This window comes from Leuresthes tenuis, unplaced genomic scaffold, assembly GCF_036924035.1.
Source record: "Leuresthes tenuis unplaced genomic scaffold, fLeuTen1.0.hap1 SCAF_21, whole genome shotgun sequence".
Taxonomy (NCBI): Eukaryota; Metazoa; Chordata; class Actinopteri; order Atheriniformes; family Atherinopsidae; genus Leuresthes; species Leuresthes tenuis.
Window position 1 is genome coordinate 24,113,567 of NW_027325375.1, and position 15,884 is coordinate 24,129,450.

Sequence of the window (15,884 nt, forward strand, 5' to 3'; positions counted from 1 at the left end):
TGTCCATGAAAATCAGAAACAGGATCGGTGACGAGGGGCAGCCACTGTTCCACACCCTGGGTGAAAACCACACTGCTCTTCCTGAATCCCAGATTCAATAATCAGTCAGAGCCTCCCTTCCAAAAACAAACGATCGTGGGTCTTAACAATAGTGCTGATCCAACACGAAGCGCTTTGATTTTAATGTATATATCAGAATTTAATTATTACATAAGCATACAATAACAACATAAAGGTTTTTTAATGACTGGATAGTGTATTGGATCTTTGCTTGTGGAAATTGCTCCTACCTTCCAAGTATTCAAATCTGGAAGATGATCATACGAGATATACCTTGTATGAACCTTACTCTGGCCGTAGGGTAGTCATGATATAGCGCTGCTGTTTTACGCAGAGGTGGAAAAAGTGGTTAGTTTCATCTCAGACATTTACCGATGGAAGCTGTAAAAATGAAAAGGCTTGGGAGATGAAGTATTAATCCTAATAAAAATCCTTCATGATGGAAATGTGTGCTTCTGTAAACAAATAAAAGTCGCAGTGCAGCTAAAATTAATAACCAGACCACTGCTTCTCCTCTGCCTCCCACCGCTGCAAGGGTATTGCTCACACATGCAGCGGGGCTGAATGGTGCTGCAGTGGAGAGAACCAGTTTCAGGAGACACATAATCACTAGTTGTGATGAAAATTAGCAAAATATGACAGTTCCACTTTGTTTTCCTCAAATGAGTCATGATTCAGACAATGCGTTTCCTCTTGCTACTGGCTGTTAAAACGTTTTTCCTGCAATCACAATTTATATCATTTGAATAGAATCATAGAATTCATAGAATTGGGACAAAGTTTGGCGTGTGTGCTAGAGGCAACTGTGGTTCTGAGACACAGGAATCACTTTACAGTATCACGTTCATGTGAAGTGATTAAACCTGTATTAATTCCTTAACTCATGACTATTTGTAAATTGAGTCATGGATGAGACCAATCATTTTGTCACCTTAACACCACTATTTAGATTAGTCATTCCATTACTACTGGCATGACTGTCAGGTTTTATTAGTGGCGTCATTATTGTCTTTTTGTTTTCTATTGTGCTGTGCTCCTTATGCCATAGTTACAGGTGTTTAATATACAGCCATGAAAAGGAGGGTATGCCCTTTTTCAAATTCCAAGGTATGAAGACATTCTTTTTTACAACATTGATTCTTTTTATTGAGTTTTGCAGCATTGGTTTATGCACGGTTCTCTTAAGGTCCCACCACAGCATTTCAGTCAGGTTCAGGTCAGGACTTTGACTTTGACACTTCAAATTGACCAGATTTAAAAAAATAAATAAATAAAAAAAACAACTGATATATAGAATAGATAAAGACAGGCACAAGAAAAATAACTGGATTCCCAATTTTCAAATTTTTTCCCCAAATGGTTCTCTGACAACACTGTACCAGTTTGACTTTACTGGAAAAAGCAATAAAGACCCAAGTGACGAACTAGATTGGCTTTATAATTTGATATTGAGCTGTTTGTATTGACCCTTGGCTGTCCAAATGCATGACTGTGACACACCTGGTCAAAGTGGGACACAGTCATTTTTAAATATGAAGAGGTCCCTTCATGACACACTTCAAGAATAGCATAACATGGCCCATTTACTGAACATCTCAGAAGAGACCTCGTCCTTGGCTCCTTTGTCTCTCTTCTCACTGTATCTCTTCTAGATGCAAATACAGATTCAGTTGGCTCCTCTGAGATTAAAACACTATAGATTCGTGCTGGATATAGATAAATACTGTTTTACTATGGGGGGTTTGGATAAAAATTGACTTGGTCAGCTCATTTTGCATCAGTTTTCTTCAATTTATAGAACAAAGCCTGAACCAAATATACTGGATAGATTTGATCATCCCTGTCTGATGCAATCCTCCGCTTGATTTCATTACAGATGAAAGGATGAAAGCGCACCAAACTAATCGCATGAAATGTTTAGATATATGCGCACGTATTATGCCATATGTAATACAGTCAGTTTTTATGATGTGTAAATGTATTTGTGTCTGTCTGCCCTGATGAGTATCACTGAGTTGCAGTGACCCATGACCAAAGGGATACAGCATAATTAGCTTTGCAATGAACAGGTTGGGTTTTATTATTTCTGACATTTATTTGAATTGAACCCACCACGCCACCCTCAAACAGAGAGATGGCATTTCCTGTTTCTATCAGGCTGCTTGATTTAAGTCCAGTCACTGGTTTACTTTGGTGTTTTAATCACGTTTAGCTATAAATGCCCAGCAACATTAAAGATGTGTGCATATCTTTTTCATCATTACTCTATATTAAAACAATAAAAGTGCATCTGTCTCTATCGTATAATGGCTACAAGACAGTGAACATTTTAGTGAGTGAATAAAACTAAAAAATGAACCAAAAAGTGAATATGCACTGCTAGTTCAGCTTCTCTTCTTGTGTCCCAAAGAGCTCACAGCCTCTTTCTGTTTTTCTTTCCAGTTGTGGGGAGACGGTGAACATCAGCATCACAGGCTGGCTCAGGTCACGTTGATGCTGGTAGGTGCTCCCTGCTACTCTCGCCACCACCTGCTCCTGCACCACCTCAACCCCCCCAGCTGCCATGGCTATGAGTAGTGACCCTGGATGTGAGAGGCTGGACCCTGACGCTGCCATACAGACAAATAGTCTTACAGACATCATGGCAGCCATGATGACAAAAGACTCTGACGGCTCGGCTGCTAATGGCGTTAAGAACGGAAAGGCTAAGCGGGAGGAGACTCAAGCCAAGAGGACTCAACTATCACGTCCTCACCTGACTGGGAGGAAGCTGTCGCTTCAGGAGAGGGGCACTTACGTGTCATCAGGCTCTGGAGCAGGCTACACACACACTTCACCTCGTGTGGCTCGCAGGCCCACAGTTGAGTCCAAAAGGGTGTCCATATCAGACTCTCAGGTGAGGCTGTCAGTTTGTAATAGTTCAGTAATTGTAAATGTCTACTTAAATAATTTCTTTCACAGCAGAAGCATTAACAATGCTGTACAAACGGAACAGAAAAGCATGCTCTTACATTAACATTAACAGTAGACCTGTCTGTCTGTTATGTATAATCCTCTAATTGGAAAACATGGAACATGAATCTCAGCATTCGGTGTGTGACTGAGACACAAACTGACAGAGAGCAGCTTTTCTTTGCGTCACCAGGAGTAGCCAAACAAACCCAGTGTTGCATAGCTCTAACCTTCAAGTTTGATGCATTAAACTGAATATATCTTTGTTTATGCATCTATATTTTAACATATCTTAGTCATGCATCTTTTTTAGATCTTGCCTTGATGTAAGCAGTCTTGCCTCTTTGTTAATAATGTCCGTAGCATCTTGCAGGTTCCTTTTGTATACTATGTAATTATTGAAGGGGTCAACTTAAGTGGGCAGCAGACAGTAGTGTGACAAGAAAATAGTGCCAAACCATAACAGGCTTGCTCATTTCCTGGCCATCCTGCTCGACAGTGGCAGGACTCTGAAGTTTCATCAAAGTTCATCCACGAAGCTGCTCAACATTTGTCACATGGGTCAACTTACTCTCCCGTTTATTTTTGCTGCCTAAAAAATACCTACTCATAATTACTCATACAAAAAATAAAAGTAAAACAGACAAATATAGCCAAATGAAATAGATTTTACAACCAGCACCAAAGCTGTCTATTGTATGCATGTGCCCTGCATACTAACCTTCAGGATCATCTTTTTGTTCACATACTGTCATGTCAAATCATGTGTTATGTCATTTCTGCTCCCTCAAATGGGAGTAGAATTTCCTTATTCTATAATAGGACTCCTTGGTCAGCATTATTCCTACTGTGGGAAATGTAATGTGTGTGTCTCACTGTCAGTGTTGAGAGCACTGCAGTTGTCACTTTACCGGAGCATCAGTTATCATTCACTGATTCATACAATGTCTACGGCCCTCAAAATCACTGTTAGTGTCATAAAATATAACTAAATCTCAATCTCTGGGCAGCCTTGATTCTTCTTCGTTGCATAGTGGTCTGGGTGCTGAGCGCAAAACTGACTCACTGTATAATTTTGACGTAATAATATGGTAATGGTATTACACAAAGGCAAGACCCAGCCCTGGCTTTTACAGTGCTAACTGCAGTACATATCTTAGCTTTATTTATAACCATTACAATTGATCATTATTTGTATCATATAGAAAACATGTATTTCCAAACATGTAGTATTAAGTATCTGTTTCATGCTAACTTGGAAATAATTTCATGCTAACAGGAAATATATTAGCAGTATCATCTGGCAGTGTATGACCCCTGAATCTCAATTTTCCACTTGCCTTTTCCAATTCAGAGTGAACATTAAGAATTCATGAGATCTGCCAGGATGCGGCGCTCCTATAAATTTAACAGACTGCTGCCACAGATGTGCAGACCTGTCATTGCGTCAGTTCCTATCTTTCTTATGCTGAGCCATAAAATGGACTTGTTGGTTATATTTCACTTCTGGATCTACAGTATGACACAGTAAAGCAAGGGGGAGCAACAGTTACTACTTGCAGTATGTCATTTTTTAAACCTAAGAGGAATGCATATGCACATTTAAAGGCATCTGAAAATCATTAAGAATTACAGAACAAATCTCTTTTGGGAAGGATCTTGGGAAATCTTACATGCAACTACGAGGAAAACTGTTTCTACATTCTCGTTCCCAGCATTTATTGCTGTTTTTTTTTACTCTGTTTTGTACACACGAAGCACACATAATTTTCTCCCACTGTGGGAACTGGGTTCAATTTTTTACACAATGAATTTTGTGTTTGGTGGATTAAAGTTAGGATTAAGTTAATCCAGGGAAATGGGGGGATTTTATCAGTGCAAGATAAATTATAATGTGTTAAATATGTGTATGGGTATGCAAGAACAATACAGAGTAGAAATTAAACGAGAGCGCTGAGTCATGTAAAGCCGTAGATGGCATAGTTACAATCAGCGCTGAAAGATGCCACAACAAAGGGAAATACAGCCTCTGACCACTAACATGAATAATCTACTGTTAGCAACACATGCAAACTAAATGTCAACCAACAGCTCATCGAACATGTTCATATTAGCTAAACCAGTAGTTCTCTGAGGACTCTGAGCTTAAGTGTCTCCACAGTCTGAAACATTTTTATGGGCTTTTACTCCAAAAATGGATTAACATAAATTACTTCATTCTTATGCATGACTAACTGTATGTTAAAACCAGCACCAGAGGGATTTTGACTAACATTTGTGCATCTGCCAGTCATGCTAGACCATCAAAAAAACAGAAGTTAAACTATTTTCTGGCACCGTGGTCTGGTTTTGCTTCAGCTGTCATACCAATTTATCAAATTTGATCTTCAACTGACAGGAGGTGGAAATGATTTTACATTTCAGAGTTTGTCTTTTTGTCACATACTTCCTGATGCTTTTTTTGGGCATTCTTTATCGTAATTTCTGGGTATTGTTTTTTGTTTTTGTTTTTTTTTTAACAGCACATTGGCAGTGATGTATTAGTTATGCATAGATTGATCAGTGGTTTAGTAATGGATCGAGAGGAGGAGAGCTTAGTTCAGATCGGATGCAATGAAGGACAAAGAGAGCTGGGAGGGGATAGAGAAGATGAAAGACTGGTGCTTGCTGAGGAAAGTCTAACATGAGAGAAAAATATCCCTCTTAAGATTTACTCTGGCCTGGTTGATCTTTGTAGTTTGATTAATATATGCAAAGTGTACATGTATAGCAAATGTATTTAAGGCTTTCTATAGGGCCTTCTTTGTTGTTAAAGCTCTGACAGAGTATAGACTGCAGTGCTGCATCCACTGAGCATGTGCCAGTAAACTGAACCCACTGGAGGTCCTCTCATACTTTCTCTTACTTTCTCTCCTACTCCTCTTTCCTTTGGATTCTCCTCATTTTCCTTTCTCCTTTTTCACCCTATATCTTTGTTCTTTTCTAAATTTCACTTAACTTCCAAAGCCCACATCTTCTATTCTCTTTGACACCCTTTGTTCTAATCTCTGCCCACATTGCTCAGCATCTTCATAGCCTACATTATACAACTCTCCAATGGACTCGCATTCTCTGTAGCACCAACAGCCATATCAAGCACAAGCTAGATAACCGGCATGTTATATAACTGTCTATATTTTTCATCTTTTATAAAATGCCTTGCCTGGTGGTGTCTTGTCCAAATCATGAGTCAATGCTGTGTGTTGATTGTTACTGTACATCTGTGCTCTGATACCACCTCAGATCAGGCAAACACATTCCAGTACGAAGCCTCAGGCGCGGATTCGGCTCATAAGCCATTACCACCCTCAGCTGTAGAGAGGGCCGCTTCTAATCCCTTTCTCTCTACAGTTCTATCTTCTCCATCCCCCTGCTCACTTTCTGCTCATTATTTTTACGTTTATGCGCCTCAACTCTCAGGGCTGCCCCCTTCATGAAATGCTCCCCACCATCAAACTCTCACCTTCCCTTTCGTCTGCTCCCTCCTCGTCCTCCTCCTCCTCCTCTCTGTCCTGCTGTGGTCTGCTTTCCACTGCCATGCCCCTGGCTGACTCTGTTCTGTAGCGGTGGTTGCTATGGAGCTGCAAATCAGCCATTTAAGCAGTGGCACTCTAATGGATGTGCCGACAGTAAACAGAAACTACAGACTGCATCGTTACCTACATCTTGGAAATGAATTACTTTCAGTTTACATGGAAGCACCCGCACACATAAAGAATTTCCTTTTCCAAAGTCAGTCCTGTTTCTCTTTGCTTTAGGTGTTGAAAACGTTAACTCTGCTGATGATCATGTGCTGATAATTAAATCCCCATCTTTTCTCCTCCTACACGCAGAATTGTATCCAGTTGAACCAGTACAAACTGAAGAGTGAGATTGGAAAGGTGAGTTTAACTGACCCCTCACTTTTACCTCTGCTAAACAGACACCAAAAGCTTTCTTAGCTTAATATAACCTTTAGCAGCACAAACAAATATCTCATGTAGAATGTTTGCACAGTGGGTATACAGGAAAATGAATGCTTTTGGTAGCTACACTTAAAGCCCATTTAGGGCAAAGGGTTTTTCTGAGTCAGAGTAAAAAAAAAAGAAGGTGAGCTCTATTTGACATCTTGTGGTCTTCAATTTTTAGATTTAAGATTTTTGAGTTTGTATTATGGGTACATTAGCCTCAACAGACAGCAGGTTAACACTATAATTCACCAAACAAGCTACAGCTGGTACAGGCACAATAAATGCTGTTTTTTTTTGTTTTTTTTTTCATCTTTCTGACCATAGACTATTAAAAAAAAGATGAAAATAGCCTTTCATTGGAATTGCTTTAAACCTGCATCCTAATCGCAAGCAAGCAGTAACTCCTTTTGTTGGAAAAACAAGTGAGTTATATAGTTACTGCTGTTCATATGGAAGTCTGAGTCTTGTTTAACCTCATCATGTCCGTTTTGTAAATTAAGGTCCCATTTATGTAAAATAGACAATAAAGCAGGGCATGCATTCAGGGATATGTTGTGACTGGTGAATTATAAACTTCCACTACCCCAATAGGATTGTGTATAGTTTCTGAGGTTCTTAGTCAGATCCACTGCTCGCTCATATCAAAGACTATTGACAACCAAGACACCCCACTAAAGAGTTCTTTCCTGAGTCTGTTTCTCTTGGTTCCCCCCAGCTGATGTGCCCCTTTGTGAAATCAGCAGTAGGTCCTGGATCTATTAATTCCAAGGGGAAATGTGGATATGATCACAGATTCTATCTGATGGAAATACTTGTTTTAATCTATCCACAACCCTTTGAACATTCTGAGGCTAAATAAATGTTTACATTAACAAATTAGAATTTTTTTGTCAAATTTTAGAGCTGCCTGCGCTCATTTCTCTGAAATCTGTATTTGGACATTAACATATTCATTAACAGGCAGATTACATAAAGCAATGAACATCTTCCTTACTCTTACCCACCAAAACATTATTCATTGGTTTAACCACATTGGTATTGAGGCTCTTTGCTCATAACTTTTAGTTTAGAAAGACCAAGATGACTTGGGATTGATTTGTGTGTCCACACACTTGATTTGTGATGTCATGTTGGTCACATCTGTCTCTTTTATACAGTCCACTCCAGCCATGTATACCTAAAGTAGAAAATATAAATATGAAACTGTTTTTTTTTTATATTTGCAGAGCAGATTTTAGTGGAAGACCAAATCCACTTATACAGCTGTTGGGATTTTAGTGGAGTTGCAGGAGCTGGTCTTAGAAGGTTCATGTGTTACAAATTCAGTGTTTCTACGGGATAATTAGGCGTACAATGAAATAATTTTATTGTATGCCTCCTTGATTAAAAATTTTTCCAAGTAAAATATATTTTGAGGGATATAAAGGTTGTTTTTGAACCCTTTCAGATCCTAAACCAACATTCTGTCGATAGTTGAGTGATAGTTGTAGCTTGGAGTAACTTGGAGTAGTCATATTTTTGAAACTTTAAAACATAACTCTCTGAGAACAAATAAAACAGTCAAGCAGTACATTTGGCTCTACAGATCGTAGTTGTTCATAAATCTTTATTTGAGTCCTTTGAACATTTGGTCAGCTTTCCATGCAATAATGAGACTTATTTTCACTTATCTGAGAAAAAAACGAGTCAGAAAAGGACTGTAAACACATCCTGGGGAAGTGTGTGTGTGGGAGAAGCCATTCTGTGCTGCCATAGAATAAAAATATTGATCTTGAATGGGAACAGTGCTGCCTCAAAAACATTCTGTCAGTATGGTGCTACCATCTGTTCTCAAAGTGATGCTTTAGGAATCTGAACAGTCTCTTGCCATTTCTAATCCTGAACCTTTTTTAAATGTAGAACCAAACCACTGAATTTTTCATCTTGGCTTATGCAGATCCACCTTTTAAAAATTGATCTTTTGTTACTGTTTTTCAGGGCTCCTATGGTGTGGTCAAGCTTGCCTACAACGAAGATGACGACAAACATTACGTAAGTCAGCGAGGCCATTTTACATTTGAGCAACTTCTTATTGGAATACCTCACAGCCACAGTGGTCATTTGAGCCTCTATCAAGTCTCTCAGCCTTGTCTAAACAGAAGACCAGGACTATTGATTTAGATTTTTTTATTTATTTATATCTTTTTGTCTCCTTGTTGCTAAGCTGTGAGTTTCATCCCCTCTGATTGCATCAATTGCCTTGGAAGTAACTTAAAAACTTAACTGTAGCCTCTGGTGTCATTTGTCACATGCATCCAAGACCTTTTTGTCTTTCTTAAAACAGTGCTTTTGATTGCTTGTGTATCAACTACTCTGAGGTTAGTCCACAAGGGAGAGTCTGGATATGAGCCACGCACAAGGTCATTTTCAGGTGTTTCCATCAAGGTGATTTGTTCTCTTGAAAGCTCAACAACCTCCAAATGTAAGCTGTTTTATGCCTTAACATAACTAAGCTGCCATGTGCAGTAACAACACTGAGATTGTTTGGATGAGTCACGTCGACTTAAGCTGCCAACCCTGGATGAATTTAAGATGTATTTTTGAATTGGAGCCAGTAAAAGCTCAGTTAAACACAATCCAATATCAAAATGGAGGCTTATAAATGCACTGAAGCAGGATTTTCAACAACAGGATGGTTATGTAAGGACATGGACTAGCCCCATACAGTGAGTGAAATATTAAAACAAGTGAGTCCTTCCATAAAACAAACAGCAGTCTACAAACCAGTTAAAAAAAATTCTACTATGACTCTTTGGTGTCACCCCTGAGAGATATCCTGTGCACAGAAAAGGTTTGAATTGACATAAAGCTGAAAAAGAACACACATGCAAACACAACTCAAATGTTATGGTGCAGTAATCATTACTTTGTATGTAAATGCAATCTTTTAAAATGGTTGTATCACTTTCAGATCTTTTTCTTTGTGAAATTTTACACTCAGACAAAGGTCTTCTGCATTCGTGTGTGAATTATTACAAATTTAAAAGAGGGAAAATGCCAGTAGACAAAGTGACAAAAGACGGTGCTTCTGTGCATTACTCTATGGCCTTTTGAAAAAGGCCCAAACTTTTTGAAAATGCAGTGCTAATCTGTTTGGCTTTTCTGTTTAACTTAAGTGCTGATGTTTCCTAACCCGCATGTTTCATTTTTCAAAGAGCATTTCCTGTTTTCATGCTGTTTTCATGCTCTATTTGTGAATTAATTCATATTAAATATTATAAATATGTATATTTGGCTGTGAAGGAAAAGTTGTGTTCATTTTAAATAAAAAAAGTATTTGAAGCTGAGTTGTGAGTAAATCATACGGCCTTAACAGGATGGGATCCGGTCCACTTGTCACTTTTACTCTTGTGACAAACAATGGATTTGGAACCTTGCTACAACCACTGAGTTACACATCCTTCATAAATTCTGATAATCCTCCTACGGCCACTGTTCTGTACATCAATCTAACAGTTCTCTCAGTTGTGACACCTTGCCCTTTGAAATACATTTAAGAGTGTGTTGTATTTTAAGAGAATTCGGTTGCTATAGGTGTATTCAGTTTGAAGTCTGAGATTACTGTTCAGGAAAGATTAAAACCTTGCCTTCCTCCTGAATTTTCCATCTATCACTAGTATGTGTGTACGAGTTCAGATGGCCTCATCTTTGCAGTGCATGTGTCTGCATTTAGATTCAGTCTGTTGACTGTTGACACTGGCCAAAAATGTTAGGGTTTTTTTTTTTTTTTTTTGCCTGGCAATTTAACATGGCTTCACATCAAAATGGCTTCACGGTTGGATATTTGCATGCAGAGCATCTGCAGTCCATGGACAGTTTACACAGGCATATATCACACATATATCCCACACAGGAAGAATGGCTCTACCATATGTAAAAACATACAGTGGGTTGTTAGCCAAGAACTTATTTAGAAATGAAATAGAATAATACATTGAAGATCAGCACACCACTTTAGGTTTTTGACCTATCAATAGGTTAATTATGATGCTTTGTGTCGTATAATTGCTCTTCTCAGAGCTAGAGTGGCTGGCATCCAATTTTCATGTTACCGTTTCTCAAGCTCGGGGATCCAAGTAAAATTAATTTATGCAGAATACCCTCAGCTCATTTTAGATTGAGGGAGTAAAGAATTAAAGAGCTAATTATTAGCAGGCATTTGCTGTCACGAGCAGGAGCAGTCCTCTCTTCTTATACTTTTAGTAAATAAGTGTCATTGTTTTGAAGGAGTGGTCTGTAGATGCCTAAACCCAGTGTGTGCAAACATTAGCAACTGTGTGCAATGAGGCATTTTTCCCCCTTTTTTTTTGTCAAATAGAAAAGCAAGAATTAAAAGATATTGTAAAAAAAATAATAATAATTCTAATAAAATGTTGCATATAGCCTGTTTGTATGTGCCTGTGCTCAGAATCCAGATTGCCTTCAAACATGAGGGATTAGCAGGAAATAGTGCTATGAGCCATCAATTATCACTCTTTTCATTATTTTGATTTTATTCTATTAGCCTTACTGTTTAGTGCTCACTTCCTGCACTAACTACATTACTGCTATGCTAAAACTATTCAGCTGATGAGAATCCAGCAGGTGACCGCAGGGTAGGGGTGACCTTTTATTCTGGAGCTCTGCAGGAATTAAAATGCATTTTTCATTCTGGATATAGTGACTGCTCATTGTTGGACATTGCAGGATGTAACAGAACTGGTGACCTTTTTATTAAACAACATGAGCTTGTTTGATGTCCTGTTAACTGAATTTAAGTTTGTCATTTATCATATAGATGACAACCTCAAGGCTTCGATCAACCTAGATTTTACCTATGTCGTTTTATATATACCTCTGTACAGACATAGATCATATCCCTGGATAATTGTTTATTGATCAACTGGGGCCAGCAGCTTCTTTTCTGCCAGGGGCGTAATCCGGCTCTGCTGTCAAGCATTCAGCAAAAGTGATCTCTTTCAGCCATTTTGCTTTGGTTGTAACATGTCTTCCTTTTTTGCTTCATCTCACAGAAAAGTGCAAGTGCTTTATAGAAGTAGTTATTTTTCTTTGCAAAGCCTTGCTCGTCTACAGATTAGATAGATGGAGACCTTACTGAGAGTACTGAGGTGCAGTGAGGGAACATGATGCTACCTTTTTTATTGCATCTTACACCTGTATTTACCCTCCATGCCATACTCGACTCATTTCACCTCCTCAGCACATGACTGATTTTGAACTGAACCCATTACTTTTTGTTGTTTTTTTTCCCCCTGGTTATTGCCATTCCTTATTGAAGAGTAAAATGTAGTCATCCCTGTTTTGAAGTTAGATTTTTTTTAAATTGACCAAAACTGCTGATGCACCTTCATCTACCTTTGCAGGGCGACACATTGACTGTAATGAACAGCATAATGAACACGATTAATGCTGTGTCATTCATGTAAAAGCTGTGTCATTCTAAACATTGCTGGACAACTGCTCTGTGACTGTGTGGCTTAGCGAGGCTTCATTTCTCCACATTAAACACCCTCCCACAGTTCTGCCTGTTCACACTTATGCAAACAGACACACGCAGACAGCACTTCATGGAAACTATGTACAGGGGACGATCGGCTTTCCTGCCAAAACTGACTTCTGCACAGTCATAGTCATGGTGACCAAAAACACAGCTGAGCTGTACATCAACAACACAGTTTGTGCAGAGGAAATAGAACATGCTCCATGAATGACAAGACAGAAATGACTTTCTGATAGCATGGTTGGGAAATGTATAGCGTGCAATGAATGTTAGTTACTTCATGTCTTCTTCTTCTTTTAGATTTAGTTCCTTAAAATGAGGTGCCTTTATTTTGTTGAGCTTTTTCCTACTGAGATGCACAAGCAAAGACACGCATACACAGTTGTAAGGAAAATATTTATTTATATATCATCTTTCAAGGTAACACTCACAAAGTGCTTCACAATGATATACAGGAAACACGAAAAATCTAAAAACATATCAACAAATGCTAATCAAAAGCAAGTTTAAAAAGATGCTTTTTAAAAGCGATCCATGGATCTCAGTTCCAGTGGGAGCCACTGTCCTGTCCTTGAGAAGCCATTAGATGCTTTTTCCCATGAAAGATTCATTGGCTGTAGACTTATCTTTTCAGATAGTCCCCTGACCACAGATATTTCATACATTAGAATTTTCATATGTCTTACTTTGTATGTTTGTGGAGCAACATTGCTTAGGTTAGCATCAGCGATACTCGTCTTTCCTAAGTCTTTAAGGTATTTTTCACACTGAAATTCTATTTATAATTTCATGCAATTGAAAAGCATTTTCTTCTTAATGATTTTTTATCCTTTTTTCAGCTCCCATGCAATGTTTTTAATGTATGTGGTGACACTGTATGTCTAAATCAGCTTTTACTTTCCTAGGCCATGAAGGTTTTATCCAAGAAGAAGTTGATGAAGCAGTGTGGTTTTCCACGTGAGTCCTGGTTCTTTTACTTATTTCTTGAGATCCTGCACACCAATTTGGTAAGAAACTAGATGAACACTCTGAATGTGCATCTACCACCAGGGCTAATACTTTATTTGAAAGAAAATTATCCATATTCACATCAAATTTTAATGGCACCTTCACTTGTGTATTTAACAGTGATTTTTTTGTTGCACTGTTTAAGCTATTTTTCATGTTTTACAGGCCAAATATACAGAGTGAAATTGTATGTGCTGCCATACAAGTACACAGCACAATTGTTATTCCTTGTCTTCTACTCAGACGTTTGTCTGTCTTCCAGCAGGAACCACACAAAAACAATAAATCTTTAACGAAATGTAGCAGAAAGGTGAAGCATGGGTAAAGCAAGCCATGACATGGCAAGTTTATTTGTAGAGCACAATTTGTACACAAGGAAATTCAAAGTGCTTTACAGCTACATAAAATCACAAGAAGACAAATAAAATCATTCCATAAAACATAAAAAGATAATCATTTATTAGTTAAAGCGGAGAGTGCAAATAAAATACTTTCAGTTGTAATATGCACAGCTAAAAATAACTGTTTTCAGCCTGGATTTAAACATTGTCAGAGTTGAGGCCTGTCCCACATCTTCCGAAAGACTGTTCCAGATTTTAGGAGCAAAAAACTGAAATGCAGTCTCACCTTGTTTAGTCCTGACTCTGGGCACCAGCAGGAGACCCCTCCCTGAGTCCCAGTTGGTTCACATGGCTCTAGCATGTCAGAGATGTACTTTGGTGCTAGGCCATGAAGAGACTTGTACACAAGCAGAACTGTTTTAAAGTCTATTCTCTGAACGACAGGAAGCCAGTGCAGAGACCCGAGCACTGGACTAATATGGTCGTATTTCCTGGTTCTAGGCAGGACTCAAGAATCAATTGAAATTTAGTTTAGATTTGGATCACTTTCTTTAAAACTCTGAGAAGACACTGGCCTTTGTGGACACCCCAAGTGCCCATTCTAGTTTATTATATAAAGGGAAAACATTTCAAAACCAAAATGATAAATTCTAAGAAACACTAGAATTTAGAAGCGTTAGTTACAAAATTCTTCAGCGTTGGAATTAAAAGAAACTATATAATTATCATGCAACGAGTAAAATCGATTTTCAAGGCATTTAGTTGTAATTGCCACAGGATGTTTACATTTTCTTCAAAAGAGATTCAACTTGGCTAATTTTGATTGCATGTAATATTTTGCAACCTTGTTTGGTTGGTGCTCTATAGGTCGCCCACCCCCAAGAGGACCAAAAGCAGCCCAAGGAGAGCAGCCCAAAATCTTAGGCCCCCTAGAAAGAGTCTACCAAGAGATTGCCATCCTTAAAAAACTGGACCATGTCAATATTGTCAAGCTGGTGGAGGTAAGAGTTTCTTTATCTTTTAATTATTGTTGAACACAAAAAAAGTCAAGTGGATGTAGTACTTTCTGTCATAGAACACCCAGAGCAGCAGTCTTATAATATTTGCTGATGCTTTAGTAGCAGAAATTGTTAAAATGTCCATGTTAACATCCTGAAAGTTCAGTGAAGATTCTCTTGTTAAGCATTTTGTTTGGCAAATGTCAAAGTAAATCATGCCATGTTGCATGCTGTGTTGGGAACGTCTTCTGCCTGGGTAGTTTTTGTTTAGTTTGACTAAAAATGGTCTTATGTGGCGGAGAAAAGAAGAAATGGAGAAAGAAAAAAGAGAAGATGGACCTTCCAGAGAGAAATAAGATTCTGCCGCTGATTGCAAGATCCATTTATTAGCAAGCAAGAACTATACCAAAATCTACTCTCTTGCAGAATCTTGTCCCCTTTTTTTTGCAAATGTATTTTACTAAATTATACACTAATTATAATACTTAAAAATGGATTCAGCAATACGTTTATTTTAGTGGAGTCGTATGCGTTGGGTTTTATGAGCCACTATGTTGACAACAAAGAAGATTTACTTTAAGAACCCATTTTAATAAAGTAATTTTTCAACATGGAGTGTAGATGTGGCTGTGTTTAGCATTTAGTTATGAGGAATAGAAATTGACTCAGTTATGATTTTAAAGGTTACAGCTTGGACATAGAAACACTGTCCTAAAGTTAGAATTCAGGTTCTGTGCAGACACCATCAGAACAAGTGAGAATACAATATGGTCTTTAAACAAACAGACATTCAACGTCAGCTTTACATTCTCACAGGAAAAAGCTCAATCACGCTTGGAGGTTAGCTTTTAGCCACACTAGCAGCAGAGAAATAGGGATTCCAATTTTGCCACTTTGGACAAACTGTTAAACAGTGAAATAAAGCTTTGGGACTAACTGAAATGGAGATTAAATATTATTTCACTTTACTGAATATTGATAAGTGTTCAAAAAGACT

The 15,884-nt window shown here is 38.2% G+C and overlaps 1 protein-coding gene across 3 annotated transcripts in view; it reads left to right on the forward strand.

The window, feature by feature from the left end:
- camkk1a (calcium/calmodulin-dependent protein kinase kinase 1, alpha a) overlaps positions 1 to 15,884 on the forward strand; it is a 56,044-nt gene that overhangs the window by 18,359 nt on the left and 21,801 nt on the right. For all 3 annotated transcript variants that reach the window (XM_072375402.1, XM_072375403.1, XM_072375404.1), the window contains exons 2-6: positions 2,503 to 2,956; positions 6,885 to 6,932; positions 8,979 to 9,032; positions 13,446 to 13,497; positions 14,757 to 14,890. In XM_072375402.1, coding sequence (XP_072231503.1) covers positions 2,624 to 2,956; positions 6,885 to 6,932; positions 8,979 to 9,032; positions 13,446 to 13,497; positions 14,757 to 14,890 — 621 coding nt within the window. In that variant the 5' untranslated portion in view covers positions 2,503 to 2,623. The remainder of the gene's footprint in view (positions 1 to 2,502; positions 2,957 to 6,884; positions 6,933 to 8,978; positions 9,033 to 13,445; positions 13,498 to 14,756; positions 14,891 to 15,884) is intronic.